The 22,977-nt window shown below is 41.6% G+C and overlaps 1 protein-coding gene across 1 annotated transcript in view; it reads right to left on the reverse strand.

Moving 5' to 3' along the window:
* NRCAM (neuronal cell adhesion molecule) overlaps window positions 1-22,977 on the reverse strand; it is a 250,809-nt gene that overhangs the window by 44,883 nt on the left and 182,949 nt on the right. Inside the window, exons 7-15 of the mRNA XM_082633110.1 lie at window positions 22,153-22,323; window positions 21,575-21,631; window positions 19,635-19,746; window positions 17,409-17,593; window positions 15,170-15,301; window positions 3,869-4,012; window positions 2,494-2,605; window positions 761-927; window positions 209-356 (exon numbers count right to left, since the gene is read on the reverse strand). Of these exons, the coding sequence (XP_082489236.1) occupies window positions 209-356; window positions 761-927; window positions 2,494-2,605; window positions 3,869-4,012; window positions 15,170-15,301; window positions 17,409-17,593; window positions 19,635-19,746; window positions 21,575-21,631; window positions 22,153-22,323 (1,228 nt within the window). The remainder of the gene's footprint in view (window positions 1-208; window positions 357-760; window positions 928-2,493; window positions 2,606-3,868; window positions 4,013-15,169; window positions 15,302-17,408; window positions 17,594-19,634; window positions 19,747-21,574; window positions 21,632-22,152; window positions 22,324-22,977) is intronic.

A 22,977-nucleotide genomic window follows, 5' to 3' on the forward strand; every position in this document is an offset into this window, starting at 1 on the left:
ATTCTCAGGGTCTTATTTCTATAACTTGATACCTTTTTAGGTCCAAATATTCTATAGCATGAAGAGAAAATGTATATCTACTTTGGAGAGAGAGCAGACTTCAGAAACTTTAAAAACATAACCATTAAGTTACTGTACAATAAACCTTTAGTTCAAGAGCAGCTTAAAAAGAGAAGGAAGAGAAAGGAAAGAAATTGTCTTCAAATACCTTCCGTCACTGGGCAGCTCCCTGTGGTCCTTCAGCCACGTGACAGTGGGGATTAAAGTGTGATCGTGTTTCACTATGCATTCAAAGGACACCGTGCTCCCTCTTTGCACAACTGCATATTCAGGCTGTTTAATGATCCTCGTTGGATCTGAAATGGAAAGTTACCGTTATCCATTGCCAAAGCTGGAGAATTTAACAGAATTAAGACATAGAGAACAGACTTGTGGTTGCCAAGGGGGAAGGAGGGTGGGGGAGGGTTGGATTGGGAGTTTGGGATTAGCAGATGCAAACTATTACATATAGAATGGATAAACAACAAGGTCCTACTGTATAGCACAGGGAACTCTATTCTATATCCTGTGATAAACCATAAGGGAAAAGAATATGAAAAAGAATGCATATATGTATCACTGAATCACTTTGCTGTACAGCAGAAATTAACACAACATTGTAAATCAACTATACTTCAATAAAGTAAATTTTTTTTAAAAAGCTGGAGAATTTGCTCAAAGTCTCATAATACTGAAAAAATGTTTGTCACCTCTGCCTCACCTTTGATCTCTAAGTGAATGTCGTTCTTTGCCATTCCTAACTTATTCCTTGCAACACATGTATAAGTTCCCGTACTGTCCTTCTGGGCCACAGGAATTTCCAAAGTTCCATTTTCATGTAAAACATAGATATCTTCACGAAGAGCACCCCCTTTAGCACCTTTAAACCTTCATTATGAAAACGATCACAAAGACGAATAAAAATATTATAATTTGAAGTCAGACATGAAATGCCCTGTTCAAGGTCCAACACACCACACGATCTGCATTACAGTATCAAGGTCAGAGGCATTTGGAAGCCGCACAAGCATATCGCATACTTGTAAATCAGGGGGGTTAATGCAAAGACAGATGCCAAACTGGAGAATTCAGCGATAAATGGTGTTTGAAGAATTAGGATGACAATACAAAACACTTAATTTGTAATTTTCATTATAAGAGATTCATAGCTTAATAAACACATTAGTACCTATTTTATCTCTAATAAGTAATAATATAGACACAATGAAGACTGCTCTTTTTGACCTTTCCCCCCTACTGTGATGTGTTTGTAACTCCATCTACGCGTTACAATTCTAAAGAGATTTTGACTTCAAGGTTACAAGGGTTGTACTTTTGGGAGTATAAATAGGAACATATTCAGGGAAGGAGAAGAAGAAAGTATGCATGTAAAGTATGTCCACACTGAGCTTCCAGGTTAGTGTTCAGACAGGAGAAGTGAGGATGGATGAAAAGCCATGTGAAACTAAGCGTTAATCCATCTCCTTTGCTAGGAAATTTTCTGCACAAGCATCCGTGTTTGGGCTTCCATCCTACCCCTGGCTTTAATCTCACACCAGGAAGTGGAGCCCCACATAGTGTCCGGCACCTGATAGACAATCCATAAATGAATGTTCCAATTTTCTTTCACTCATTCTTTCTGAGCTGCTGCCTTTCCTGGCCTTGTCTCTTTCAGCTCATGCTAAAGCAAGCTGGGAGGATGAGCAGGACTGTTACCACGAGTGGTATGTGAAAAGGGATGTGGTCGAAAGAGGGAGTGAAAGGATACAGGGGAGCTTGGCTGGATCCAAGCCAGGACACTCAGTGGGAGAGGAACACTGGTAATAGCAAATTCTGTTTTTTTGTTTTGTTTTGTTTTGTTTTTTGCGGTACGCGGGCCTCTCACTGTTGTGGCCTCTCCCATTGCGGAGCACAGGCTCCAGATGCGCAGGCTCAGTGGCCATGGCTCACGGGCCCAGCTGCTCCTCGGCATGTGGGATCTTCCCAGACCGGGGCATGAACCCGTGTCCCCTGCATCGGCAGGCGGACTCTCAACCACTGCGCCACCAGGGAAGCCCGCAAATTCTGTTTTTTAAGCTTATGGACCCTGCGTCTGCCCCAAATGATATTTTATTATCAAGGAATGTCCCCCAACCCGTCCCTCTAGCCACCATTTGTGACGTCCCGGGTGATGTCTGTAGCACTGTAAAATACAGCCACTTTAATTTTTTTCAAAAACATTTACGTATCCCTCTGGGATGGACAAAGCGTGCCGCCAAAGAGATCATCCATGTGACAGTATTTACCACAGAGTGAGTCGTTAATAAATATTTGTGAATACATTTAATAATTAATAGGATGATGGCTTCTGCACTGCCTTTTTCCTGTCTGTTCTCTGACTAAAACCCCACATATTGAGAAATTCGAAGGCTTTGGCAAATGTAAACATGACAAACAGATATGGCCGCTACTTACCACTCGATGGTAGGCAGAGGAGACCCAAAGAAGGCACAGTCTAGGAGAGCAGGCCTGTTTGCAATGACTTGATAGAGTGTGTCTGCAGACGTAAGGATTCGTGGTGGCTCAGCTAAAAACGTTTTGGAAAGGTAAAGTAAATATTAAAATAAAATAAACACTTAGGCCTACTTGTATTTTACTGTATTTTTTTTCAGGTCATTAGAATTCACGTTAAGGCACAGCCAACGTATCTCTCCCCTTATGTTCTCAGGCATGTATGACCCTGCCGGTCACTCAACGTGGAAGAATACAAGTTTCCTCCCTCTGCCTCACGGCCTGCATCTTAATCAGGCACAGTATTTTAATAACTGATTTCTTTATCTATCTCTCCAACTACACTGTGAGTTCCTTGCAGGCAGGGAATGGGACTTTTTATTGTTTTCTCCCCATAAACCAGCGCAGTGTCTGGCACAAAAAAATAATGGCCAAATACATTTTTGTTGGATGACTGGCCCATCAGAACCTCGGGATAATAACGGAGGTGGGTGGGGGGGAGAGGTGGCGAACATCCAAGCCAGCAGAAAAAAAGCAGAATGCTGATGACTCAAAACAGCACCAGAATCAAAACTGCTTCCTGTCCCTCCACCAACATCCTAAGGGCTCAGCTCTTCCTGTGATTTACTGACCATCATTTCAAGCATGAAGGAAAAAATACCACATATTGGTTGGCTTCCTGACCCTAATTTTGTTTGAAAGGGAACCTACTCCACTTACAGGGGTGAAATATAATTCCCCGGCATCATGAAAACAATTCTCACATAAATTCTTAACAAATTTGGTATTTTCATAGTTTTGTCCCATATGAGAAATACAATGTTCACATAAACCCAACCCTTTCAGAATATGTTTATGTCACCGTTTTCTAAACATATTGTTATGAATTGATAAATAAATGTACATCGTGACTTAGGTCACAGCCAAACATTATGATTAATGACACTTTCAAAAATCAGAATCATGAAATTGTCATTCAACTTGTCAGTTTCTAAGGATGGAACAAGCAGTCACGTTCAGTTAGGAAGAGCAGACCTATGCTCTTTTCCTTCTGAGGGGTTGGACACAATGTAACTGTCTATGAACAGAGCAGCCTCTTTGATTATCTCTACAATGAGGAATTTGCCATTGTAAAAACCATGTTATGAAAGAACGTTAAGGCCAGACTGTAATTTCCTTTAGGGCAAGGTTTGTATCTTATCCATCTTTGTATATCCCTTCCAGCTCCAAGTTCTGTGCCACTGCCTAGTAGATGCTTAATATATTTCTGCTGAATGAATGAAAAACAACAGCAGTCATTAATTTAATTTGCCATGTCTTTAATAAAGGGAGAGCTTACCCAGGACATTTACAAATGCATTTGCCAGTAAATATCCATATTCGTTAGAGGCATTACACTGATATACCGCACTTGATCTTTCTTGAACGTTTGCAAAAATAATGGTATCGCCATCTATTTTTCTGCTGGGGTCATCAGGGGCAACTGTTTGGGTGTAAAAATAAAAAGTATATATTCATACCTCTTTGCTTAAAAGATGTAAAGCTTGAACTCTAATTTACAGTAAGTGGAAGACTGATCTAGGTATATGCAGTAAGAAAGAGAAGACCAACAACCCAAACAGAAACCAGAGTTTTCCTTCCTATAATTTAGTTATCACTTATCATCATGGGTATATGCTTGATAACCATTTAGTTTTAAATGGATTGATTCTTTTCAATGTTATTTTGAGAGACGCAGGGGAAAAAAAGCAACACGTTAGGTGTAAACTGCAATACAAATTCAGAAAAACATTACCTTGTTCACAAAGAAATTATGGTTATTTTTGAGAAGGCAAATTAATTATCAAGAGGAGACGGCAAAATCTACTCCAAAAATAGAGAAATCCTTTAGATCATCCAAACCTGTATCTTTTAAGAGTCTCTTATTGAAATAGATTGATAAATAAATAAACATGTAAACAAATATAGGGCTAATAATCAAATGTGAAAATATGTATTTTCTTGTTTTGACAATTCCTGAGGCTGAAGTAGAAATAAATTATGTGAGATTTCCCTTAAAGGCAGCAGTTTCAGCTAAATCTCTCAACTACTTAAAAAAATGTTAAGACCAGGATTGATCCTTACTGAAGCAGAATGGAACAGGTTGGTAATATAATATACGAGAATTCAGTCCAAGGCATGCCCAACGATTTGGAAGTGCTGTGCTATTGGACATATTTTCCTCTTTGTGAACACTAAATCTTAGGCTGTGACATTACATGGCTTTAAAAGTAAACTAAGGACTTCCCTGGTGGCGCCATGGTTGGGAATCCGCCTGCCAATGCGGGGACATGGGTTCGAGCCCCGTTCCGGGAAGATCCCACATGCTGCGGAGCAACTAAGCCTGTGCGCCACAACTACTGAGCCTGCACTCTAGAGCTCGCGAGCCACAACTACTGAAGCCCATGCGCCTAGAGCCCGTGCTCCGCGACAGGAGAGGCCACCACAGTAAGAAGCCTCCGCACCACAACAAAGAGTAGCCCCCGCTCACTGCAACTAGAGAAAGCCCGCGTGCAGCAATGAAGACTCAACACAGCCAAAAATAAATTTAAAAAAAAAAGTACACTGAAAGGGGTAGTAGGTGTCTGTCTCAGCATGCTGATCAAAATCAAATCTAAATAACAGCACCCATATATTCAATATCCTGTGATAAATCATAATGGAAAAGAATATGAAAAAGAATGTATATATGTAAAACTGAATCACTTTGCTGTACAGCAGAAATGAACGCAACATGGTAAATCAACTATACTTCAATAAAGTAAATTAAAAAAATAAGTAACAGCACCATTCCTCTTAAACTGTTCTTGCACCTTGAACCACTTAATAGCCTTTACTTTCATTCTAAACATGCTTTTTCCTCTTCTTTTTTTTTTTAAAGATTTTTTTGATGTGGACTATTTTTAAAGTCTTTATTGAATTTGTTACAATATTGTTTTTTGGTTTTTTTTTAAATGTCTTGGTTTTTCAGTCACGAGGCATGTGGGATCTTAGCTCCCCCGACCAGGGATCGAACCCGCACCCCCTGCATTGGAAGGCGAAGTCTTAAGCACTGGACTGCCAGAGAAGTCCCCATTTTTTCTCTTTGATGGATGGCAGGAAAAGGATGGGCACCTAAGACATATTTATCACTGCCTTTAGACTCCTTTATCACTTTAAAAAGCTTCAAATAGCGGGTGCGTCTGAGGTTTATTAATGAAAATAAATAATAAAAATAAATCAAACTATAGTTATTTATCCTTGTTTTATCACACATATTCAAAGTATCATGCCTACTTGTACTGCATTAGCTTCTACTGATGCTGAACAAGTTACTCCAAACTTACTGGCTTAAAATCACACAAATTTACTATCACACAGTTCTGTATGTAGTTGTATGTCTGACTCTCTGACCACAATCAGTAGCTAATTTAGGAAATCATCTTAGATGCTCCAACTAGTTCAACTAGTGATAGGTGAGCCAAGATGCTTTGAGTTGGCATCTTAGCTCACACCCGCTGTTTATGACTCTAATAATTTCAAAATGGCCTTAAGGAACATGTTCTTTCTAACCAGAAGAAAAATACAAGTTGCAATTCCTTTGACAGAGTATAGATTTCCTCAGTAAATGACAGCAGAGGACTGACACGCCACACTAGCCTAGGAAGTGGACTAGTGCTGCGGCCGGCAGCCAGGTACCCTGAGAATGCAGCATCCCGCAGCATCCCTCAAGGAACATCCCATGTTCCTTGTCCCACATCCCAAGTCTAGGATCATCAGGGTCTTTCTGACACATACTCTCAGCAATGTCTTTCCACTGCCTCAGCAAGGCGTGCTGGCACAGAGCAGCATTTTGGGCATCTCTTTCTCTGTCAATTATTCTTAGCACTTTTGGACCCAGTAGTTGGTCCCCCCAAATTCCTTGAATATACTAAGCTCTTACAAATTACATCACCATGGGCTTCCCTGGTGGCGCAGTGGTTGAGAGTCCCCCTGCCGATGCAGGGGACGTGGGTTCGTGCCCCGGTCCGGGAAGATCTCACATGCCGTGGAGCGGCTGGGCCCATGAGCCATGGCTGCTGAGCTTGTGCGTCCGGAGCCTGTGCTCCGCAATGGGAGAGGCCACGGCAGTGAGAGGCCCGCGTACCGCAAAAAAAACCAAAAACAAACAAACAAAAAAACAAACAAAAAAGTTGTATCACCATGTGTTTAATGGGTATAGAATTCTAGTTTTGCAAGATGAGAAAGTTCTGGAGATCTATTTCATAATAGTGTGAATGTACTATAACACTACTGAACTATATGCTTAAAAATGGTTAAGATGGTAAATTTTCTGTTATGCATGTTTTTTTAAAATTGAAATATTGTTGATTTACAATGTTGTGCCAATCTCTACTGTACAGCAAAGTGACTCAGTTTTACACATATATACATTCTTTTTTCAATAATCTGTTTTTGTGTGTGTGTTAGTTTGTTGTACACCAAAGTGAATCAGCCATATGCATACATATGTCCCCGTATCCCCTCCCTCTCGAGCCTCCCTCCCATTCTTCCTATCCCACCCCTCTAGGTGGTCACAAAGCACCGAGCTGATCTCCCTGTGCTATGCTGCTGTTTCCCACTAGCTAACTATTTTACATTCCATTATCGTTTATCCGAGGAGATTGGATATAGTTCCCTGTGCTACACAGTAGGACCTGTTATGTGTTTCTTTAATCACAATAAAAAGTTACCTCACCATGAACGTGGAAGACTAGTTCAATTCACAAAGCCAGTAGGACGATCTTCCCCTAGTAGGGATTCATCACGGTGACATATGGAAGCTCAGTGGGTACTGGACAAAGAATCAAACTGCTAGTGCAGAGAGACTTGAAGCCTTTGGACTCTGTGTCCTGGCTACTGGGTGGGAGTAACTCTCCAGTATCCAAACCCAAATCACCCAAAGGAATAAGAACTAATTCTGGGAATAATCAACTTCTATTGCCATAAATGCACACTGGGGAAGGAAACTGAAGAGCATAGAATTACCACCATACAACTTAAAGCCCCAAAGGTAAGGTTCAGAACTGGGGTGACAGTCTCCCAACAATGGTTTCTTTTATTCTACCTCTCATGACACAGCTGGCCTGACACAGCTGGCCTACACAGCTGGCCAAAACCATGAACGCTTCCAACATTTAGAAAGTGAGAACAATAACAGTGAGTGCCACCTTACATGTAAAAAGTACTATCAAGTTTTAAAATATTTTTTATATCTATTGCATAATTTGATTTTAAAAAGAGTCTTGTGGTCTACGGCCATACTACCCTGAATGCACCCAATCTCGCCTGATCTCGGAAGCTAAGCAGGGTCAGGCCTGGTTAGTACTTGGATGGGAGACTGCCTGGGAATACTGGGTGCTGTAGACTTAAAAATAAAATAAAAATAAAAAGAGCTTTGTGAAACAGATTAAGTAGATAGTAGTATAGGCACCTCGGAGATGAGAAACTACAGACTTAATGGTTTGTTTAATGCACGATTACTGCTCAGATTTTCTGAGTTAGTCTCCTTTATAAACATCTCCTGAAATCTGAACGTCTGAGCATAATGTAGAACAAATCTCTGGGGGAAGAGATGACTTTTCTTCTCCATCTAGGCATTCTATCCCCTATAAGTGATGTCACTGAGCCCTTTCCTTTAAAAAAATTATTAATTAATTAATTTATTTTTGGCTACATTGCGTCTTGGTTGCTGTGCGCAGGCTTTCTCTAGTTGTAGCGAGCGGGGGCTACTCTTCGTTGCAGTGAGGGCTTCTCACTGCAGTGGCTTCTCTTGTTGTGGAGCACGGGCTCTAGGTGTGCAGGCTCCAGTAGTTGCGGCACGCAGGCTTAGTAGCTGCAGAGCGTGGGCTCTAGGGCACACGGGCTTCAGTAGTTGTAGCACGCGGGCTCAGTAGTTGTGGTGCATGGGCTTAGTTGCTCTGTGGCATGTGGGATCTCCCTGGACCAGGGACTGAACCCGTGTCCCCTGCACTGGCAGGCGGATTCTTAACCACTGTGCCACCAGGGAAGTCCCTGAGCCCTTCACTTTTGAGAAAAGGAAGAAGAAAGATGCCTTGGTGGAGTCTTGGGTTGATCCTGGACCACGCCTCTGTTCCCCTGCCTGCTCATCATTCAATCTCTTCTTCCCATGTCAGCAAAATACGTAACTGTGGCAGGAGGACGTCTTCTGTCCATTCTTATTCCCTTCATTCCATCCCCTTCTCATCTTTTAGAGAAAAGGGGCCTTTTAACGTAATAATAGTGTGATCTTACATATGCTCCATGTGGAAGGATCTGAGAGACCTACCCCAACTCACATGCGAGATCATTAAAGATCTACAAGTGTTAGGCTCTATGCTGCCTTCTAGGACAGGGAAGGAATCTCGGTGTCCACAGTCTTGACCTTGGACATTTTCTTTCTGATCCTGGGGTCTACTTCCACATCCTCCCAGACACTGCGGGTCACACAATAAAAATCAAAGTTCTTCTTCGGCACCAGCACCTCTGCAGCTGTGTTCTTTTTCCTGACTTCTGCAGATGGTTTAAAAAAAATTTTTAGGGCTTCCCTGGTGGTGCAGTGGTTGAGAGTCTGCCTGCCGATGCAGGGGACACGGGTTCGTGCCCCGGTCTGGGAAGATCCCACATGCCGCGGAGCAGCTGGGCCTGTGAGCCATAGCTGCCGAGCCTGCGCGTCCGGAGCCTGTGCTCCGCGACGGGAGAGGCCACAACAGTGAGAGGCCCGTGTACTGCAAAAAAAAAAAAAAAAAATTTAGGTGGTTTTGAACAAATTTGGACAAATTTAATAAGTCTGTTTTTTGCTTCAAGGAAAGTTAAAAGTAACCTGGCCAGTCCTGGAGGGACAGAGCTTTGGAAGATACTGAGATTAGGGCCCAGGCTCTTTTTGAATGAATTCTTCCAGTTCTGTAAAACAGTAGGTGCCAGGTCTGAAATGCACAGTCACAAATCAGTAACACTCTATTTTGCTGGCACTTCCCTGGTGGTCCAGTGGGTAAGACTCTGCACTCCCAATGCAGGGGGTCGGGGTTCGACCCCTGTTCAGGGAACTACAGCTCACATGCATGCCATAACTAGAGACACAGACCTACTAGAGCATGGACTTGAGGATATGGGGAGGGGGAGGGAGAGGCTGTGACGAGGTGAGAGAGTGGCATGGACATATACACACTACCAAACGTAAAATAGATAGCTAGTGGGAAGCAGCCGCATAGCACAGGGAGATCAGCTCGGTGGTGTGTGACCACCTAGAGGGGTGGGATAGGGAGGGTGGGAGGGAGGGAGACGCAGGAGGGAAGAGATATGGGAACATGTGTATATGTATAACTGATTCACTTTGTTATAAAGCAGAAACTAACACACCGTTGTAAAGCAATTATACTCCAACAAAGATGTAAAAAAATAAATAAATAAGAACCATCAACTACTAAAAAAAAAACTGAATTGTGAAGATCTGAGAATGCGCTACCACGTGCAAGGAATTTGGAGATTCTGTGTGAATATAATTAATGAAGATTTAAAAAAGAAAAAAAGAAAAAAAAAGATCCCGCATGCTACAACTAAGACCCAGCACAGCCAAAATAAATAAATAAAATACATATTGAAAAAAACCCACTGTATTTGCTAACAGAACCCAAGTCTGATCCCTCCCCCTCCTGATCTAGCTTCTCCTTTTACAGTCCTTATGCACCCTTGGCAGCCAGAGCCCGCAGAGGTGGGAGGAGAGAGTGGTAATGTCCTTAGGTGATTGCCCACAAGTCAGGAGTGGGGAGGCTGTGTATCTGGTACTGTGGTCCCCTGATAATGTCTCTGTTGTGTTGCAGCTGGCGGCGATGTCAGGCACCTGGTGCGGATGCTGCACGATGATACTGCAGAAGCACAGCTATTCCCTGTCCCTGCCCCTTGGCAACTGGTCCACCCAAGGTTTCTGCAGCCTCTTAAGGAGAAGGTGTCAGCAAGCCAGGCTGTGCTCCCAGCTAACCTCTGGGGTCTACTCTAGTCTCCCCTTGAATCCTCACCATGCCAATTCTGTGCCACTATATACTGTGGTAAAGTTTCCTCTTTCCTGCTACCCTTGCCTCTCTGCCATCCTTCCTCCTTGCCCTGTCATTGTTGAATGCATCTGTGGGCTGCAAACTCAGCAAACTGCAGATGAGAAACAAGCCCCAGTCTCTTGTTCCCAGAATGGTACCCAAACCTCAAAGGCAGTTCTGTTCAGAGGCGTCCGAATTCATGGGCAGGGTGAACAGGGGAGAAGTGCGAGGCTCTTCGAATTCTACCGACTTGGGGACAGTTTTCTTCTTCATTTACTCCTTTTCCTGGATCAGGAGAGGTCCACACAGGGTGGGACAGGTAGGGTTCACTTGGAACATAGCTGTTTAAGACTTAGTATCTACAAATGAACCTATCTGTGAAATAGACTCACAAACATAGAAAACAGACGTCTGGTTGCCAAGGGAGACGGAGGTGTGGGGGAGGGAGGGATTGGGAGTTAGCGATTAGCAGATGCAAACTATTATATAGTAAATGGATAGACAACGAGGTCCTGCTGTATAACACAGGGAACTATATTCAACATCCTATGATAAACCATAATGGAAAAGAATGTGAAAAAGAATGTATATGTATATGTACAACTGAATCACTTTGCTGTACGACAGCAATCAACACAACAAAGGGACTTCCCTGGTGGCGCAGTGGTTAAGAATGCGCCTGCCAATGCAGGGGACACCGGTTCGAACCTTGGTCCAAGAAGATCCTACGTGCCGCGGAGCAACTAAGACCGTGTGCCACAACTATTGAGCCTGCACACTAGAGCCCACGAGCCACAACTACTGAGCCCACGCACCACAGCTACTGAAGCCCACGTGCCTAGAGCCCATGCTCTGCAACAAAAGAAGCCATCGCAATGAGAAGCCCGTGCACCGCAACGAAGAGTAGCCCCTACTCGCTGAAACTAGAGAAAGCCTGCACACAGCAACGAAGACCCAACGCAGCCAAAAATAAAAAATATTCAAAAAAAGTAATTACCACAACATGGTAAATCAACTATACTTGAATACAATTTAAAACTTTTTTATATTAAACATTAAAAAATTTTTTCATTAAAAATTAAAAAAAAAAGACAGTGTCTAGCCAAGAAGTCATTCAGCAGAAGCTGTAGGTGGCCTAGTGGCTGAGGGTGGGGATGGGGAACAGAGGTGGCCCTGCAGTACCATCGTGCAGAGAGCTGTGAGGGTCCCCCCCCCAGGCGCCTCAAGCCCAACGTCACCTTTCAGTTCCGAGATTCCAAACACTAATCCATGCACTTTTAGCTTGGCTACCAGATGTGGAGAAAGACACCTTCCAGGGACACTTCTCATCACCTCGGTATAAATACACAGCACCTGCTCCCAGCACTGTGGGGCAGCCTGGCGGCTGGGGCAGCCTGGCGGCCAGGGCCCCTGGCTTTGCTGCCAGACCGCACGGTGTTTCTCTTGCTGCTCGTCCACCAGAATGACTGCTGTGAGGCACGCCAGAGGCCAAGGGGCCCTGGATCTGTAGGCACCGTGGAACTCTGATCCGAGCTCGGCTGAGCCTCCTGTTTTCCTTCCAGCGTGGACTTAACACATACTTTGGGGATGGAAGAAATGAACTGATTTGGAAGCTGATTTGAGAGATTTTGTTCTGGACCCAATCAGATGATTCGGGGTTACAGCAGACAGGTTCCACTTGTCTCCAGGGACCACTGTCCTGTACCCCCTGTCCCCAAAATGTAGGCTTTTCACTTCGGATCCTCCCCCCAGATATTTCATTTAAAGGGGGGTGTCTATCAGTACAATTTCAAAGCTGACTTTTTAAATAAGTCTAGTGGATTTACAATATGATATTAGTTTCAGGTGTAGAACATAGTGATTCGATATTCCATAGATTATATTCCATATAAAGTTATAAAATACTGGCTATAGTACCTGTGCTGGACATTACACCCTTGAATCTTATTTTACACCTAGAAGTTCAACACTCATTTAGAGCTGCAGTTACAGGGTTCCCTGAGAGGCACCACCCGTGCCCGGTTTGGAAGGCTCACAAGCTGAGCCAATCAGGAGGAAAGATCAGCTTCCTTATTTTATCTCCCCTCACCCTTGTGTAACTGACCCACCTACGTCTCCATGTTCCCCTGCTTATGATTGCATTCTGGCTGCGGAGCTTGAGGATTTATCTTTCCCACATTCCCTGGCTCCCTGGCTTTCCTGCTCAGAAATGATGGATGTCCCCTCCCACCTGTCAGTTTCCATGAGGCCAGACCTCAGGGGCACATTTAACCTTCCATAAATTGGCACAGAGCCTCTGGGATACAAAACACAGGGCCAAAGTGCTGAGCACGCTCCACCCTTTATTGCCATTCTGAACACATTCCTAAGAAAATCAGATACTCTACCAAAAAACTTATTTTTCAGTTCTGGGCTTTCTTCCACTTTTTCTCAGTTTTCACCTATTTGTCTCTGAGAGTGGCAACAGCTTCCCAATGCACAGCCGCAAAATACTCTCTGCAGTTTTTCCTGATCTTCATCCTAGCTAAAATTGGGAATGGAAATATCCAGACCCAATTTGCTGGCCTCCTTAGTGTCTGTGTTCTCCCAGGAACATATTTCCTTTTACAGTAAACATAGGCTGTCTGTTTCTGAGGATCCCATAAGGACTGTATTGTGTGACACAAACTCCTAATAAACACTCATGGAACCGGGTCTCTCACTCCCTCTAGACTTGCAGTGGTAAGACCTTGATGGTGAGAGGAAGGGACGTGTGTCATTTAAAACCTGCCAGCAGCTTTCAGGTCCATCTCAGGGTGAAGACTATTTCAGGAAAGCCAGTTTAATGGACCTTTTGGGTATGTAAGAGTGGAACCAATTTTTTGTTTGTTTGTGGTACGCAGGCCTCTCACCGCTGTGGCCTCTCCCGTTGCGGAGCACAGGCTCCGGACGCACAGGCTCAGCGGCCATGGCTCACGGGCCCAGCCGCTCCGCGGCATGTGGGATCTTCCAGGACTGGGGCACGAACCCGTGTCCCCTGCATCGGCAGGCAGACTCTCAACCACTGCACCACCAGGGAAGCCCAGGAACCAATTTTTGATTCTGGCTTGGAGGCAAAATGTGGAGCTAAGCTGCTCTGCATCATAATCCTGAAGGTTTTCTTTATTGGGGGTAAAGAATATCTTTGCAGATTGTTATGCTACTGACTGGGAGAGTGAACCTGAGGCTGGGTTTTAAACAGAAACCGGTTCTCTCTCTCTCTCTCTCTCTCTCTCTCTTTCTCTCTCTCTCTGGGTCTAAGAGAAGGTCTGAACTTCAAGAAGAGGAAAATGTCCAAAGATTCACCTCTTGGTAGCAGCTGGTGGTGAGCGGGGTCAAGAAACAGGAAAGGCAGCAGGCTTCCTGTGAATGGCCATGGGCTTAGGAATCCGGGAGCAGAAAGACACAATATCCGTTTTAAGTTTTCTTTGCTCTAATTCCCTTATATTATGCTCAAGCCTTTAACCAAGTTTTGTAAAACTGGTCTTTGTTGTGATTTAGAAGATTGATGGAAAGCCTGTGGTCACACTTTGGGGAACTGTTCCTGGCAGCAGGGGGCAGCCTGGACAAACTGGCTGAGAGACAGCTGGAGTGGTCCAGTAAAGGTGACAGAAGAGGTGACACTTGGCAGCTAGGACCATGTAGGTATCGCTCAAGGATGATCTCAGCAATACGGAGGGAGGGAAAACTGGTCAAAGATGGAGCAACCAGCAGAGGACTGGGGTCAGAGGATGTGTTCTTCTTTGGGTATTAAATGGGATGGTGACCTTTCAAGACTGGAGAACGTGGGAACATCTGGGCTCTACTTAGGAATGAAAACCTCTTTAAATTAAGACAGTTTTATTCCTTATTCTTGTCATATTCACTGTCTCTATTCCTAGCCTCCCCACCCATCTCCTCCAACTCCTGCGATGTTTCCACAAATCACGTGACATTTTGAACAAAGAAGATAATCTGAACTTTTCAGTGATGTTTATTTCTCACCCTGTCACTCTTCCTATGATCCATGTAAAAAACAGAGGAAATATTGCCAAGTTCCAACCAGCACATACCGTTATGTTAATAGCATAAACGGGACTTCCCTGGTGGTGCAGTGGTTAAGAATCCACCTGCCAATGCAGGGGACACGGGTTTGAGCCCTGGTCCGGGAAGATCCCACATGCCAGAAAGCAACTAAGCCTGTGCGCCACAACTACTTAGGCCACCTGCCACAACTACTGAAGCCCACATGCCTAGAGCCCGTGCCTCGTAACAAAGAGAAGCCGCCGCTCGCCACAACTAGAGAAAGCCTGCGCGTAGCAATGAAGACCCAACGCAGCCAAAAAAGAAAAAATAAAATAGCATAAACAATTCGGTCATAATATATTATATCTAAAGGTAGAAAAATTAAAATCTAAAGGTAATTTCGTGCCTCTGTTTAACTTATATATGGCTTCCTTCCTTAAGCCAAGTTATTTTATCACCATTTGTACCCTGTGGAGATGTCACTACGCTCCAAAAATATACTGCAATTGAAGCCACTCAAGGAAACTTACTTTCTATCGGGACTCCATTCAATAACCAGCTAATTCTGGGTTTGGGGTTGCCATTAGCTCTGCAGATCAGGGTTCCATCCTCTCCTGGGGACAGCACAAGATTTTGAGGTGCTATGATCCAGTATGGAGCCGCTTTGTGAGGAAAGGAAAAAAACCCACAAAAAATTGAATCAAATAAGTTATTCTAGCAAACTTAGTATACTGAACTATCTTAATAAAAATAAGTATTTTGCAAAACATTTGTTAGTTTCATTTTTTTAGAGTGAATAGATTTATGCTTCAGAGAACACTTCAGATTTTCAGAAGAATGTTTAAGAAGACTCAGTGACATCTATGTATTATTTCTAAAGCCTTTTGATTCAAATATCATCATCTTGTTTTACATTACGTTAATCAGACATCGAAGAGGTAACAGATTTCTCTAACGTTGTAGAGGAATTCACAGGTACAGATAGGGCTAAGAAGCATGAATTTAAAATCTGAGCCCTGTAGAATACATACAATTATAAATCTGAGCCCTGTAGAATACATATAATTATAAAATTGGAAAGCATTTTTTAAAGCTTTGCATTTTTGAAAAGCTGCCAAGTTAGTATAGAATGTTCTTATAAGCCCTTCACCAGCTTTCTTACAAAACCATGGGACAGATACCAAAACAAGAAATTAACATTGGATACCATCAGCTCAACTACACACTGTATGAGGATTTCCCCAGTTTTTCCCCTAATGTCTTATTTCTGTCTCAGGACCCTGTCCTGGACACCACATTGCGTTTAATTGTCACATCTTCTTATTTAGTTTCCTCCGATCTGGAAGTTTCTTGCTCTTTCCTTGTTTTTCATGAATCTGAGACTTTTAAAGACAACTAGTCAGTTATTTTGTAGAACATTTTTTTTTTTCTAAATAATCAAGAGCTTTTTGGTTACTTTTTGTAATAAGGAACATCCTCGTTTCATCATTATCAGGACAGAAATGGAGAAAAGTGAATATATGTCAGTGTTAGCCATAAGTGTTACATATCAATGTGAATTACTAGCCCAACACTATAAATAACTTCTCTACCATCTCTTTTTTTTTTTCAAGAAGAGTTTCTTCCTTGAACATCCTTCCAGATTTACAAAGGAGAACTAGCCAACTGAATTCTTTCAGGGATAAATCAAGCTTACTAAATTGATTAATCTTCGTATTTCTCCTAAGGTATGTTCTCTACTTCTTATCTGTAACTAAAATATTTTGTGAAACATTTTCAACATGCTCTCATTCCTAGAGACTGTTTCTACCAGTGACTACTGAATTCTCCTACAGATCAATGGGAAGGTTTTAAGTGAACAAAAGCTTTTCCATCTAAGGTCAAATTTAGTGATTTCTGAGTGAAGAACTCCTGAATTTTTAGATTAAAATCACCATCCAACCACCGCCATCAGTATCACCATAATTACTTCTTTTTTTAAAAAAAAGGTTATACTCCATTTACAGTTATTATCAAATATTGGCTATATCCCCCATGTTGTACAATAGATCCTTGTAGCTTATTTTAAACATCATAGTTTGTACCTCTTAACCCCCTACCCCTTTACTGCCTCTCCCCACTGGTAACCGCTGTTGTAGACGGCCATCATATCTGGGAGTACATGATATTGACATGGCTTATGAGTGGTTATATTCACCTGCATCACTTGGTTAGAGTGATGTCTGCCAGGTTTCTCCACTGTAAAGTTATTATTTTCCTGCTTTCCATTTTCTAGTCGTTAGAAGCAATAAGTCCAGCCCTCACTCAAGGGGAGGACAATTAAGCTCCATCTCCTTAAGGCACGAGGAGTAAAGAATTTGTGGACATATATTAAACCTGCCTCAGTAATTAATTTTTGGGGGGTGAGGGGAGAAGAAACACTTTGAGGCTATGCAAATATCCTGTTTCTCCTTAAAGTTCCATCCCGTAATTTTAGCATTCATCACTAGCTCTTGCCTACAGCAGTTATAACTTGGGATTCTAACTGTGATTTCCTATTTCTTTCATTCTTTCTACACTTATTAATTGGAATCCTCTGCAAGGAAGATCTGAGGGAGTGAATTTTTAACCTGATTTAGATGCACTATAAGTAGCAATGAGAAGAGATTCAAGGTGCCACGTATGTTGATATAAATTATATTGTTATTGAATCTAATCAAAGGCATTTTGATTGAAGACTCAGGGATTCTCAAGGGAGGCAAGAGCCATGTATTTTAGACAATGATATACCTTTAACTGTGACAGAAATGACATGATGGATGGCTCCTAGTGCATTTTTGGCTATACACTGGTAATTCCCAGAGTCTGCTTCTGTAACCTGAACAATCTGCAGAGTTTTCTTAAAGTTCCTATAAAATGTCCGGTTGATGGGGAGTGTTCCATCTTCTTTTATCCAGTAAATAATTGGGGTAGGCCTGATAAGATGAATAAACAATAACATTACAAGAAAAGAAGTTCACCTAGCTGCTTTTGAGGGTGATTTTCATGCGAGCTTGTCACAAACATAAAGATCATGAGGAATACATAGAGATTTTAACTAGCACCACACTTGTATAAGTCATGCTCAAAACCTTACATTTCAGTCTGTAAGTTACCATTTTCACGCAAGCAGAAGTGTGCTAATTTATGGCACACCGTGAACTTGGACTTCAGGAATCTGGTGAGAATGGCAGCAAGACTTACTTGACTGAAGGGACCTAATTATTTTCTTCCAAGTTCTGATCAGTGAGGCACTCTCGGAAAATTCTGCATGAAGGGACTATGTCAATCAAAAGAATGACCATGAAATTCATGACACCGAGTTATAATTTTTTTATCGGCTAGAGTTAAAAATGCCAGAGAAAGAGCTGATATACATATTTGTGCCCATGAACTTTTCATACATTTCCATATCAAATGGAAGTACCTTCCTATCTTATAACAGGCTATCTGAGGGTCTGAATGAAGTGATTAGAGGAGTCGTGCTCTTACTTTAGTTTCATTATTAGTGATATTTTAAAATAGCAATTGACAGAAGTAGGCCCAACTCATGTGCTACTCATACCATTTCTCACCTATGTTTCTTATTAAATCATGAACTATAGAGGCAGATGAAAAGCCAGACATAGGCTTAGAGTTAAAAGGTCTGCTTCAAAATCCCAGCCTTATCCCTAAATTGCTCTCTGATCTTGGCTCCCTGACCCTTTCGGGCCTCAGGTTTCTCTGTTGCCTTAATGCACATAATGATGCTTGTTTTGATCTGGTGACTTGAGAAGGTTTTCATGAGGGTAAAATAAAGATTCATCCAATACATTTACTGAGACTAAATTATAGACCAAGCACTGAGTTGTGTGTTGGGAAGATAAAGATAAAAAACAGAATGGTCCATGCCCTCAGGAAGATCACAATGTATTTATCATTAGAAATGCAAGTGGGATTAATGGATTGTAGAATTGTTTTCATTTGTTTGGTTGAATAAAAATAATTGAACAGATATATCTGAGGAACTGAATTGTGAGTAGTGTGATTTCCTGACACGGCCAGCAGAGGCCTCCATGTGCCTCCGGAGGTAAAATTATTCCTGGAGGCCAATTCTGGGATTCTAGGAAGGAATGTGGACTTTGAGTCACCAGGCCAAGGACAGCACAGATCATAACACGTGATCACAACATGTTTCCGAGATTCCAATCAATGTTTTCAGCAAATGTGCCTTATCAGTAGTACTTGCTCTATGCCAGGCATAAGAGGGAACTATATAGAGACGCTTGCCTTGAACGTTTTCCTAATATGGGACTCCTGTCAAGGGCACATGCGTTCTGGGGGTGGCGTCAGTTTTGAGGTCTGCACAGATGAGACATCTGCAAAGAAGCTGGGCTGGTGACTGGTCACTAGGAAGCAGGGGTTGGGACAGTGTGCCAGGTAGGAGGTTAGGTCCTGTGAGGCCATGTTTGCCTCTGCTGTTAGGAGAACAAGCCAGGGCAAGATTGCTAGAGGGATGTGAGAAACTCATGGTCAAGAGCTCCGTTGCCCTGCTCATAGCCAGCAGACCCAGAGCTGTGAACCCAGAGCCGAGCCGCCCAGCAGATGCACAAACAGGGTCAACTGAAATCAGTCGGATCTAGCCTGTTACAGCACAACTGCCCTGCAGACAAATGATCAGTGATAAACAGCTATTGGTTTTAAGCAGCTAAGTTTTGAGATGCTTTGTTAGACAACAGTAGCAAAATAATAACCTGATTTATAATCAGAGCAGTCAGAAGGTGATTACTGATACTTATCTCAAAAGGAACACTATTAACAAAATATTTTAATAACATGAAATTTATATGGCCTGTTTTGGAAGGAATTATCACATTTTTCTTGATGCTTAATGGAATCAACATAAGACAATGACTCTTGTTATGATATTAATGCCTCTCTACCAATCTACTATGTTTACATAAGAAGTGGACATCAAGACAGACAGAGTTAACTCACAGCCCTTCTGCAATGCACTCAAGTGAAAGGACATTTCCTCGTAATTCCTCTTTGCGGCTTGCATTGCCTTCTGGAGTTAAAAATGTTGGTGGCCTCTCTCTATGTGATTTAGCTGCAAACAAGAAAATCAATATGCATTCAGAGTTATGAACACGGATTTCCAGAAGCCCAGTTCACTGTCTAAGAATCTAATCCCTTTGCAAATCCATTTAGCATTTGATTGTGAAGTGTGTTAAACTAACACATACACACTCTTTGCCTTGCAAATAGCCATCACTCACTCAGCCGGAAGTAGAAACTATTTTGGTTGCACAAGCACTAATAATAAGAACTTTTTTCCTCTTGTACATTTCCCTAATTTGGGTTAGGGTCCTATGAATTTTTGGCGAGTTGGCAAATTTTCAAAACGTAGACATAGAGAGGAAAATCATGTTATCAAACTATCCAGCTCTTAAGATGAGTGCGCACGTCAAAGTGAAAATGAGCTGTCTACCTTCTGGAAGATATGACGATGGAAGGGGTATTTTGCTTTACCCTAGGGACAACATTATAGTCAGTTCCATTGATTAATCATGAAGATAAATCGTGATGGACATCTAACATATCAAAACTGCAAAGTTTATGGAAAACAAAACAAAATAAAACACAACTAGAAAGTGACTGCAGAGGTATGGCAAATTGTGTGCCATAAATTAAGGGTGGACTTAAAGCAACTGAAATTGGTTTCCTCGACAAAAACATAAAAAAGGGCTCAAGTCAGAAATCTCAGGAAGATACCTACAGACTACCTTCATGTTTTATGTAGTCCTTGCCTAAATGTGGCCTTATCTTCTGATGGTCTCTCAGAAGAACTTGAAGTCAAAATCATACCATCTTGAGGTTCTAAGAGCCCTTTACAGTGTTCAACACTTTAATGTATTAGCTACTTGATGCTCATAAAAACTGAAAAAGGAACATATGAATTCTTCTCATTTCTCAGAAGAAAAGACTGAACACCAGAGAAGGTATTACTGGAGATAAATTAGAGTTTTCCTTAGATTTTACCCCTCTGAAATCACTTTGGGAATGATTTTGAGGCCCATATTTTTCAGGAGGATTTTAACATAAAATAAAATAAGATAAAATGAAATAAGGTACGATAAAATAAAATAAAATAAGGCAGGAGTTGTGATCTGTTTACTCTGGTCATTGGTAGTACCTTAATGTTTTTTACTTCATATCTCAAAGGTAAAAAATTAATACAGCAGAAATTCTGCCTTATAGATAATTAAGAGGACCCCATATCCAGAACCCATAATTTTCACACACAGACTCTATACCTGAGAGCCATATTTCCGTTAAGGAAATCAAATTCTTTTCTTTTTAAAAGAATGAAGTTAAATCCTCTATTTTTAAAAAGATTACTTCCACTGAAGACAGTCACTCGATTTTAAACAAAACTAAGAGAAATACTATTGCTAATTATATGACGTTGATAAGGTCAGGTGAAAACAGATGGAAATACGATGATTTACTATCAAAATCCACTTAACATTAATTGCAAAAGTTTACTAAGACTTTGATGTTAGTATTTTAGCAGGTTAACGCACCTTGCCAACTCTTATTTAATTCATGAGAAAAGTTTATGAGCCAGACAAAAAATGAAAAATGTAATTCTGAACATACACGAAAGATTTTTTTCCAAATCTTGTGGAATGGTTCTTTACATGAAAACAGTTATAGTAACTTTCATTATTACACATACAACATGGAACATGTTTTAGTGACATGTTTAAAAGCTCAGAGCTAAACTTCATATGAAACATACATTGATTTTAGTGGTATTAAACATGGAACTAGGAATTTCACAAAGGAATAAGGTTAAACAGCCATGGAGGTGAAGTTAGTGAACTAAATTCTACAATGAAGGAGAAACATCAGTTACAATCACCATAACTCACCACCATAAAACTCAGTGTCACTCAAATTAGCAGCTATAGTGTCATTCAATTCATCCACTGAAATAAACAGAATATTATGAAGAATGCAAAAAGTAGGGGGAGGGGATTGTAAAAAAAAAAAGTATTGGGCAACAAAAGCAAACATATATACCTATGCTGACCGAGCACCATCCCTACCAAGTAAAAACAGTGCTTTACATTGTATAGAACTATTTCATTAACTCACTCAGCCACCCCCAACCAGTAATATGTGAATATATAACTGAAGCAGCAGGACTCCCAATTAAAGGCATCGTGGAGCATAAAGCACTCACAAATGCTCAGAACACTAAGTAAATTCAGGAAGTTACCATGGCAACAGTAATGGTAATCACAGCAAAAACTGTAAGATACAGTATTTAAGGTAGGCAAGCTCCTTATAATATTGATACATATGCCAACACTTTAGTGACTGTTCACAGGTACTTTCCTGATCAGTGAACATGTTTACTTCAAAGCTAGTAGGATTTAATAATTAATACATTTGCACACATTTGTAAACATCATGGCAAGAGAGTTTCTGGAAACTGAACTCTTACCTGAAATCACCTTCACAGAAATAGGTTGCTTCTGCTGTATGGTTTGAGTGTGATTAAATCGTGCGTAACAGATGTAGTCTTCCCGGGTATCCTCTGGGAGCACATTGGAAAAATAAAGGTCTCCATTCAGACCCTGGGAAACTCTCTCACTCTGTGGAAGTCTTTGAAAGGCTGGAGAAAGGCAGAGAGACATCTAGATCATTCCATCACAAAGTAGCTACTTTCCAAATTAGTGAGATAAACGTATCTACTAATAACTAGTTCTGTGAACTTCACTTGAATGTTTTTTTTTCTCTATAAAGATCTTTGAGTAAAAGCAAATAACTGTAAAAAAAAAAAAAAAAGACACATGTATTAAAACTCCAATTGTACCTGCCAGACCCTAATTTCTCTGGAGTGGGGGTAGAGGTGAGATTAGAGTTGTCCAGTGAAGGGTTTCATGAAGCAAGCATAAACCAAAAAATGTTTTACAGAAAGAGTTTGCATGACTTTTCCTAACATTTAAGTTAATCCCTAATTGTTAATCATAGATACACACGTGTCTCAGAAAGTGCATTATGGAAGCTTGTAAGGATGTTAACATGGGTTGCATCTATTGCAGTACATATACAGTCAGACACCTTATACTGTGATAGCACCTAACTGTGATGAGCTAGGTCCTGGGCAAGGTGTCAGGCGGACCCGGTTCCCTGCCCTGAGCTTGGGATCTAACTGGAGAATCAGGCAGCAAACAGGCAATTAACAACAGGGTGTAATGCTGCAGACGTGCCGCTCAGAGGCCCCCCACACCCAGCCTCCCTCACCTCCTCTACTTTTTCTTTTCTG

The sequence above is a fragment of the Mesoplodon mirus genome (assembly GCF_964341445.2).
Source record: "Mesoplodon mirus genome assembly, chromosome: 9".
Classification (NCBI taxonomy): Eukaryota; Metazoa; Chordata; class Mammalia; order Artiodactyla; family Ziphiidae; genus Mesoplodon; species Mesoplodon mirus.